This window comes from Tursiops truncatus, chromosome 20, assembly GCF_011762595.2.
Source record: "Tursiops truncatus isolate mTurTru1 chromosome 20, mTurTru1.mat.Y, whole genome shotgun sequence".
In the NCBI taxonomy this organism is placed as follows: Eukaryota; Metazoa; Chordata; class Mammalia; order Artiodactyla; family Delphinidae; genus Tursiops; species Tursiops truncatus.
In genome coordinates this window covers 14,641,586-14,651,790 of record NC_047053.1, presented here as the reverse complement: position 1 = coordinate 14,651,790, position 10,205 = coordinate 14,641,586, and the positions used below count along the sequence as shown (strand labels likewise).

The 10,205-nt window shown below is 39.4% G+C and overlaps 1 protein-coding gene across 3 annotated transcripts in view; it reads left to right on the top strand.

Moving 5' to 3' along the window:
• EFCAB5 (EF-hand calcium binding domain 5) overlaps nt 1-10,205 on the top strand; it is a 119,295-nt gene that overhangs the window by 11,600 nt on the left and 97,490 nt on the right. For 2 of the 3 annotated variants that reach the window (XM_073797165.1, XM_073797166.1), the window contains exons 2-4: nt 5,379-5,428; nt 5,821-5,883; nt 6,849-6,933. In XM_073797165.1, coding sequence (XP_073653266.1) covers nt 5,387-5,428; nt 5,821-5,883; nt 6,849-6,933 — 190 coding nt within the window. In that variant the 5' untranslated portion in view covers nt 5,379-5,386. Of the gene's footprint in view, nt 1-5,334; nt 5,429-5,820; nt 5,884-6,848; nt 6,934-10,205 lie in introns of all 3 variants that reach the window. The other variant, XM_073797164.1, reaches the window with a different exon arrangement.

Genomic DNA, 10,205 nt, shown 5'->3' with positions numbered 1-10,205 from the left:
TTAATACTTGTGTCCTTTAACCTTTATTCTAGAGGTAAGTGATTAACACACCACCATATTACAGTATTGGAATATTCCGAATCTGACTGTATAGTTATACTTACAGTGTGTTTTCATGTTACTAATTAGTGTCCTTTCATTTCAGCTTGAAGAACACCTTTTAGCATTTCTTGTAAGACAGTTCTGGTGGGGGTGAGCTCCCCTCAGCTTTTATTTTTCTGGGAAAGATTTTCTCTCTCTTTCATTTCTTTTTATTTATTTATTTAAATTTTTAAAAGATTTTTTTGATGTGGACCACTTTTTTTAAAGTCTTTATTGAATTTGTTACAATATTCCTTCTGTTTTATGTTTTGGTTTTTTGGCCACGAGACATGTGGGATCTTAGCTCCCCGACCAGAGATCAAACCCGCACCCCCCTGCATTGGAAGGCAAAGTCCTAACCACTGGACCACCAGGGAAGTCCCTCTCTCTTTCATTTCTGAGGATAACTTTGCCAGATAGAATATTCTTGGTTGACAGGTTTTTGGGGTTTTTTTTTTTTCTTTCAGCACTTTGAATATGTCATCCTACTCTCTCCTGGCCTGTAAGGTTTATGCTGAGAAATCCTGTGATAGTCTTATGGGGTTCCTTTGTAAGTGGCAAACTTCTTTTCTATTGCTTCTTTCAAGATTTTCTCTTTGTCTTTGATTTTGACAGTTTTATTACAATGTGTCTTGGAGAAGATCTCTTTGAGTTGAATTTGTTTGCAGACCTATGAGCTTCATGAACTTGGATGTCCAAATCTCTCTTCAGATTTGTGAAGTTCTCAGACATTATTTGGGGGGGGGGCTGTTAAGGATTCTACATATTAATTTGTGGGGACATGGTGGAGGTTGCACATACAAACATTTAGTATATAATAAGAAGAAAGTTAATGGACCAGGAAGGAGACTTGAAGATGGAAGTATGAGATTTTCTAATCACTTGGAGAAGTTGAGACAACAGCAGTTAATTGGAGAGGTCAAACTTACACCACTGTATTTTTATGGCAGGCTGGTGGTATAGGTCAGACATTATTTTTCAAAAAGTTTTCTGCCCCTTTCTCCCCTTCCTTAGACTCTCATATTGTATAGATTGTTTCTCTTAATGGTGTCCCATAAGTCCCATAGGCTTTCTTCATTTCCCTTCAGTTTTTTCTTTTTTTCTCCACCAGCTGAATATTTTCAAATGATCTGTGTTTGAGTTTACCGATTCTTTCTTCTGCTTGGTTTAGTCTTGTCTACTGAATTATTCATTTCAGTCATTGTATTCTTCAGCTCCAAAATTTCTGTTTGGTTCTCTTTTTTTGTTTTCTCTTTGTGGAACTTATCATTTCATTCTTGTATCATTTCCCTTATTTCATTAAATTGTTTACCTGTGTTCTCTTGTAGCTCTCTGAGCATCTTTAGAACAGTTATTTTGAATTCTTTATCAAGCAATTTGTGAATCTCCACTTCCCATTACTGGAAGTTTACTGTGTTCCTTTGGTAGTGTCATGTTTCTCCGATGTTTTGTGATCCCTGTAGTTTTTGTAGGTGTCTGTGCATTTGAAGAAGCAGTTACCTCTTTCAGACTTTATGGACTGACTTTGGTATGGAAAGACTTTCATCTGCGGGCAGGCACATGCTGGAACATGCTGTGACCCTGGGTCTAGTGGTGCGGAGTGCAAAGTGTGAGGGCATGTAACATCTCCGAATGATGGGGAGGGGCGTGATGTCTTGTTGGTTTAGCAGCTGGGGTTCATGACGTCAACAACCGCATAATCTTTGGTGAGAGCTGTAGGCAGTCCACAGTGGCTTCAAGGACTGTTGGAGTCTTTAACAGTACCTCCAGTCCAGTGGCTAGGGATCAGGCCAGGCAGTGGTGGTGTCCAGAGCCAGTGGTATGCACAGGCTTGGCTGCAGGGCTAGTTGTGGGGACTGGCTGCAGAGGCACAGTGGCAGGGGCTGGGGCCAACTGGGGGTGCACAAGCAGCTGCAGTGGCCCTGGCTGTCAGTGTGTCCTTGAGTGACAATGGGGCTAGCTGAAGGCACATGCTGGGCAGTGGTGGCCAGTGACGGGAGTTGAGGCTGGTGTCTTGCAGGTACACAACTTTAAGGTTAACTGCAGGTAAGCAGAGCCATGCAAGCCAGTGACAGGTGTCCACATTGAATCCAGGCCCTCCAGCAGCTATGGGGGCCTTGGCTGTTGTTGTACACTTGTGGGGCCATAGGGGCTTGCTGTGGGCATGTGCACGGCTGTAGCGGCTGGTAGTGGGAGTCAGGCCAGCAGTGTGCAGGTGCACAGCTGCAGTAGTCTCCTGCCATTCTCAGCAGTTATCAGTATCTTTCACTGGCTCTTCTTTCTTAGCCCTACTTTTAAGTGCTCATCAACAAGGGTTTATTTTCAGCCTTTTTTTCCCTTCTCTTAGCTATTATTGGGTGAGCCCCACTAGCATCCTCCTACAAATGTATCTTTCTATCAATACCCAGGGGTTCAAGACTCACAAGAAATCCAGGTAAATGACATTTCTTATCCTCTATGAGTCTGAGAAATCAGAATGATGTATGATTTCTCTCATACTGAGAAACTCCTTCCTCGAGGATAATTGGCTACTCTTTCACATGTGACTGACAGTCTTACTAATGAAGATGCTATTGGAATTTCCCTGGTGGTCCAGTGGCTAAGACTCCACGCTCCCAATGCAGGGGGCCTGGGTTCGATCCCTGGTCAGGGAACTAGATCTCTCATGCCACAACTAAGAGTTCGAATGCCGCAACTAAAGATCCTGCATGCCGCAACTAAGACCCAATGCAGCCAAATAAATATTTTTTAAAATGCTATCAAGCAGGTGTCTTAAATGTAATACCTTCAAACTCAAACTCATATCATTCTTCAAACCTGTGTTTCTCTCCTTTCCTTATTTCACTTAATGGCATCATCATCCATTCAGCCTTCTAAATATTAAAAAACGCTCAGTGAGCCTTAACTACTCCTCTTTCACTCCTTAGATCTAATTATGCCCCCAGTCCTGATCATTCTATCTGTTGTAAATAGTTTGGGTTCCCTCAGAACAGACCCTGGTCCAAGGAGTTGAGTGCAAGTTTATTTGGGTGGAAACAATGGTAAGGGAGTAGGGAAGTAGACTACAGTCAGGGGCATTCATCTCAGGTGCAATATTTAAGGTACAAAATTTACCTTCATTCTATCTTTCCCCACTCTTTCACACTTCCAGTCTTTGCCGGCAGAGTCAACTTTTTAAAAACACCGATTTCATCGCATCTTGTCCTATGCTTAAAAAGCACAAAATAAAATCCAAACTCCTTGATTTATTGTGAAAAGTTACCTTTTTAGCCTCATCTTCTGCCACTTTCTATTATATAACTATGCTCTGCTATGAATGCTTCAAACACTTTTTGAACTTTTATACTCCAGCGTATAATGTTCCTTCTGCCTCAAATACTCTTTCCCCCCTCCTTTACACACACACAAAGTCTTATTAGTCACTTAAAATCTAGCTTGGAAATCTATTTTTCTGTGAAATCTTCCCTGACCTCCCTGAGAAAATTAATTGCCATTCCTCTGTGTTCCTTAATATTTTGTATGTACCTCTGCTTTTTTTTTTTATTCATTTATTTAATTTTTGGCTGCATTGGGTCTTTGCTGCTGCACGCGGGCTCTCCCCAGTTGCAGCGAGCGAGGGCCACTCCCCGTTGCAGGGAACAGGCTTCTCATTGTGGTGGCCTCTCTTGCTGCGGAGCAAGAGCTCTAGGCACACGGGCTTCAGTAGTTGTGGCACACGGGCTTCAGTATTTGTGGCTCACGGGCTCTAGAGCGCAGGCTCAGTAGTTGTGGCGCACGGGCCCAGCCGCTCCGCGGCATGTGGTATCCTCCCGGACCAGGTCCCGAACCCGTGTCCCCTGCATCGGCAGGCGGACTCTCAACTACTGCGCCACCAGGGAAGCCCCTGTACCTCTGCTTTTGCACGTACAGATGGAATTGCATCTGTTTATCCCTTTTTCCTCTCACTAAACTAGGAACTCTACAAAAGCAGATCCTATCCATCTTTTTAACCCCAAAGTCTGCCTGCATATAGAAGGCACCCAGTAAAGGTTTACTGAGTTGAATTTATCTGGGTGCATCCAAACAAAACAAATTTTAAAAGAAATGGGGGGACTTCCCTGGTGGTCCAGTGGGTAAGACTCTGCGCTCCCAGTGCAGGGGGCCTGGGTTCGATCCCTGGTGCGGGAACTAGATCCCGCATGCCTGCCGCAACTAAGAGTCTGCGGGCTGCAATGAAGATCCCACGTGCCGCAGCAAAGATCCCATGTGCTGCAACTAAGACCCGGCACAGCCTAAATAAATAAATAAAAATAAGTAAATCTTAAAAGAAATGGGAGGAAGCTTTTTAGCAATTTCAGGAGATGGACACCAGAAGCAAAAACAGCAGTCTGTGAAAATGTACAATTGGGACCTATCAAAGAAATCTATTGTGTATTATTTATTATTTATGAATTGCTTCAAAAAGGTTTTGAGGCAGGCATTTTTGTGTTGGAAGCTGTTGTCTCCAAAGGCCGTACTTTTGGTTCATTCAAGCAGAACATATGTTGATAAAAAGAAAAGTGAATACTCTAGCACATTATAAATAATACCATTTCAAATTAAGAAGTCCCTAGATTGTAACTGCCCTAGCAGCAGAGGCCATGTATATAAAATGCATTACTTTTTACATAGAACCTAGCTTAAATATACACAAAGTCTTAAATATACACAAAGTCTTACATGATTTTTGACACAACAGTGATTTTGATCATCTGTGACTGAATCTATAGTCATTTGCAATTGAAGTAGGGGATGTGGTAATTATCCATTTTTATTCCTTAGCATAAATAAATAAACCAGATAAATCGCATTCCTCTCAGAACTCCCCCCTCCAAAAATACTTTTTAGCAAGGTGATTATTCTAATGTCTGACTTTCTCACATGAATTAAATAGCAATCAAAGTTTTCATTTCACCTCACTTTGTAATTTCAAAAACTAATGAGGATGATGATAATGTTTTAAAAATTCAGTTGCATTACTGTTGCTGTTTTTTTAAACACTAATGGTGATGATTACTGTGGTAACTTTTCCTGTCTCCCTGAACCCTGGCCTAGCACTAATCGAGCTTTGATCAGTAACCACAGTAATAACAGTAGTACAGTCAGAAGTTTAGCAGCTGAGAACTTACTATCATTCAGTAGAATGGTGGGATGAGGTTGGGTGGGGGGAGATTTTGATCTTCCAGAGTATTTCTGTTTGTTAATATTTTCTTTCTCTCTTTTTGTTATAAATAGTGGTCTGGTAATACTTTTCCTTACCATTTGGTGATATCTTTTAGTGGTCCAGATGAGTGAGTCGACATCTCAAGAGGAACCCAAACCTGCTCAGGTACCTGGTCTACATAGGTTTCTAACCATTTAGCCATGAGAGGATTTGAGATTCAACATTTTTGGGAAAATGGAGATGCAATATCATATTCTGTCATTGAATTATTTCTCTTTTTAGTTGAACTTTTCTGCATGAAGTTTTGACAAAAATGGGGTCAACTAATAGTTGAGTCACGGTGGCCTGCTTCCAGTTGCTTTGTATTCTTTATACCTAACAAGTCTAATACTGTTTGAGTTTGCTAATACAACTACTTTATGTGATTTTATTTGGTATGATGTTTACTCATTATGTGAATTTTTTTACATAAAAAGCTTGCTACACTAGAGTATAAAATGTTAGTTTTATTTCCGGCTTGTGTTGGATACCATTTACTAACACTATTTCCACTTCAGGAAAATGGAAAAGAAGACAAAGAAAGGAACCAGGAAGCAACCAAAGTAAAAGAGCCTATGAAGGTAGAGTTTTCATGAGTAATCAGATGTTAATGCTTGAGAGTAAACTGGAGAAATTAATTTTCTCACAAAGAAAAAAAAGGAAAAGATGTGGGTATTCAAAAAGATAAAATGGCAAATGGGAAAAAGCAAACCCATGTTGATCATTAAGCTGACTCATTTGAGTCAGTTGCAGAAAACTTCCATTGACAGGTAAATTATTTGTGAAGAGCTATTATGAATTATAAGTAAAGTTTACTTTCTAAAATCAGAACTGTTACCCTGAGTACAATAACCACCAGTTTTTAGGGGAACTTCGCTATCATTCTGAAAATGTAATCTCCATGTTAATCGTTTAAGTAACTTTGTGTTTAAATAAATAGAAGATTTCAATGAGGAAAAATATTTTATAGAAAAGGGGAGGCAAGTGAAAATAGTTATATGATTCACCATTAAGTTGACTAATGTGAGTCTTAAAGTATTCTGTTATCATCCTTTTAAAAGTACATCAGCATGAGTACAAAAAGCTATTTTGTCACCATTTATTCATAAAACTAACCTTTACTTTCTTTAATTAAGGTGAAAACGTTTTTCTTTCCACCACAAACGTGGAAGGTGATTCTAATAGTAAAAGAAACCAGCAGCAATTCCAAATGTCCTATTTCACTGTGTTGTGGTCTCAAATTATGTTTCTAGAAAGTATTATATAATTCAAGGATTCATGTACATCTGGAATAATATTCTTAGCATATTTACTACGTTAGCAATAGAAAGATGTGATGACATTCTGAGCCAATGAACTTTATCTTGTAAATAGACTGTGATTACTGCTTTGCTTCTAATATATAGCATTAAATCCTAGCAAAATTAGGGAGGAATGTTTGGTGATTTTTACAAGGGATTTGTATGCATGCTTTAATTGGGAGAGTTGATGCAACTTTGATGAAAAGCATTTCACTTTTTAATTGGTGTTTCTTTCCTCCTTTCAGAGTTCACGGAGTATACCAGACAGTTTGGCATTAGGCATCTGCAGCAATGTGGCAGGAACAGCAGCAAATAAAGTCAAATCCCAAGGTAGAGAACTAGACTTTCTCCTACACAACAGAATGCAAAACTATTACTAAATTTTAGTTGGGGATGGGTTCCTCAAGATTTTGCCTTTTAAAGATATAATCCCAGGGATATTTTAAATGCGGTTTGGGAAATAGTTTAAAATATATTCCCGTCATCTTCTATTGATACTTAGAGGCAAGTTTATAACCATTCATCTTGTGCTTAAAGAGAAAATTTAGCTAAGAGAGCTGACTGACACATAGCAGACAACCCATTAATACAAAAATAAAATGAAGAACCCTAGTGATTCAACCTGCCTGCTGTTTTTCTATTTCTTCTTTTTACCTCTGTACTTGACAACACATTTATTCTATTTGACTTCCAGCCCAATCCTTAACCCAAATCCCACATAATTATGCAGGTTGAAAATTTATATGATCAAAAGGCAACAAATAACTGGGCAAGACATTCATCCCTTTCACTACAGTTCTTCTAATTTTAGATACTTAGTGAAATCCTGTATGACAGAAAATTTTCACAATATTTAAAATTTAACAATTTCAACTTATATTTTAGTTAATTGAAATTCTTCAATTTGGTTTACAACTATTGAGTGTTTAGTATGTGCTAGGCTGAACTATAATAATAATTTTTTAAAATAAATTTATTTATTTTATTTATTTATTTTTGGCTGCATTGGGTCTTCATCGCTACGTGCGGGCTTTCTCTAGCTGCGGTGAGTGGGGGTTATTCGTTGCGACAGGCGGGCTTTTCATTGTGGTGGCTTCTCTTGTTGCTGAGCACGGGCTCTAGGCGCGCGGACTTCAGTAGTTGTGGCACGTGGGCTCAGTAGTTGTGGTTCGCAGGCTCTAGAGCGTAGGCTCAGTAGTTGTGGCGCACGGGCTTAGTTGCTCCGCTGCATGTGGGATCTTCCTGGACCAGGGCTCAAACCCATGTCCCCTACATTGGCAGGCGGATTCTTAGCCACTGTGCCACCAGGGAAGTCCCAACAATAATTTTTAAAGCATTTTCTAAACTATAAATTGCTATATAGATGGTAGTTATAACTTGTAGTTGCTTACTTTTCTCCAAAGTGCTTTTCTGTCTTTTAAACCAATTATAAGTATTATTTACTATTCCTTCTTATTAGTAAATATATAATACATACACATTAAGAACCAAACTTTTCAGCATTTATTTTGCCTTTATTATAAACTTAGTACTGTTTTCACAGCTTCACTAACTTTTAAAAAGTTTCTTGGCAAGTCCCTCCCTACCTGCCCCCTACCACCAGTTTCTTTCTTTCTTTTTTTTTTTTTTGCATTTGTCAACATTTTTTTCTTTTTACATCTTTCTTGGAGTATAATTGCTTTACAATGTTGTGTTAGTTTCTGCTGTATAACAAAGTGAATCAGCTATACATATGCATATATCCCCATATCCCCTCCCTTTTGAACCTCCCTCCCACCCTCCCTATCCCACCCCTCTAGGTGGTCACAAAACACAGAGCTGATCTCCCTGTCCTATGCAGCTGCTTCCCACTAGCTATCTGTTTTACATTTGGTAGTGTATATATGTCAATGCTACTCTCTCACTTCGTCCCAGCTTCCCCTCCCCGCCCCGTGTCCTCAAGTCCATTCTCTACGTCTGCGTGTTTATTCCTGTCCTGCCACTAGGTTCATCAGAACCATTTTTTTTAGAGTCTATATATATGTGTTAGCATATGGTATTTGTTTCTCTCTTTCTGACTTACTTTACTCTGTATGACAGACTCTAGGTCCATCCACCTCACTACAAATAACTCAATTTCGTTTCTTTTTATGGCTGAGTATTCCACTGTATGTACCAACAGTTTCTTGATTTTACTTCCTCCTCACTCCCACCCTTCACCATCACCCCATAAATACACTTTGCCTTTACCATACTCACTTGAGCCAGGTTTATAAATGAACTCTTGCGTTTTAAACATGCCAAACAGAATCACGATCTAGGTAATTTGCTATAAATTTAATTAGGTGTTCACTTTAATCAGTTTATGGCCATATTTGCACCTACAAATCTTCACACATATATTCCAACATGTAATTTATTGCCTCTCTAGAAAACATATCAATCAAGAGTTTATGGTCTTTTCTGTTCTTATACTTTCAATTTGTTATCACTTTTCAATGTATGGTAGAGGGAAATGTGTTTTGTTTGTTTAAGTCTGTTCATCCCAGTTTATGATATATACTGAAAACATTGCAGTTGCTTGTTGCGATATCAAATGCAATGCAATGTACTTATTTATTCAGTGATCAGTCACTATTAATCCTAACATTTCTAAATCTCCCTTTGTAAATACGTGTGTGTGTGTGTGTGTGTGTGTGTGTGTGTGTGTAAGAAGTGGGAAGAGGAACTGTTATTTTAGTCTCAACATGTCAAAGGATGTGTCTTTATCCTTGTTATATACTTGTCAAAATTAAAAGGATGTTATCTTGCCAGGCAGCTCCCAGAATACACTCAAATACATATCTTTGCATAGAAAATATTGTGGTTAAACGTACCATGTGGGGCTTCCCTGGTGGCGCAGTGGTTGAGAGTCCACCTGCCGATGCAGGGGACACGGGTTCGTGCCCCGGTCCGGGAAAATCCCACATGCCACGGAGCGGCTGGGTCCGTGAGCCATGGCCGCTGAGCCTGCGCGTCCGGAGCCTGTGCCCCGCAACGGGAGAGGCCACAGCAGTGAGAAGCCCGTGTACCGCAAAAAAACAAAACAAAACATAACAAAAATGTACCATGGGAATTCCTTATTTCTTTCCCTGGTCATTGTATTTTTTAGGCTATGAGCTTAACTTGTGTTTTGAGAAATATTATTTCTTTTTTATTAATTTGTTCAGCTTTATTCTTATTACACAGCCCTAAGTTTAAAAACGTTTTGCAGGAAAATGCCTTTTCCTATAGTTATTGAATTTTAATTACAATAGTGTTTAATAGTGCTTCTTTTCTTCCTCCTTTCGTAGTAGTTATTCTACATTATGTACAAATGGTAAGAAATTCTGGTAAGACCAAGACAGCTGAGTTTCAAACAGGACCTGTGTTTAAAGGGAACATCACACATCTGTTAAGTAGCCCTGCTGCGTCAATTTTCACCAGTTTAACCAGCAGCCAGTCCCTGTAATGTTATATGCCTTCTGTGAAGAAATAGTCTGTTAAAGCTTATTATAATGTGGGTTATAATTCATTCCTATTTATGTCCTTAAATAGGGTTGTACTGAGGCCATGCCCAGCAGTGAGCCATGCACTAAGTGCAG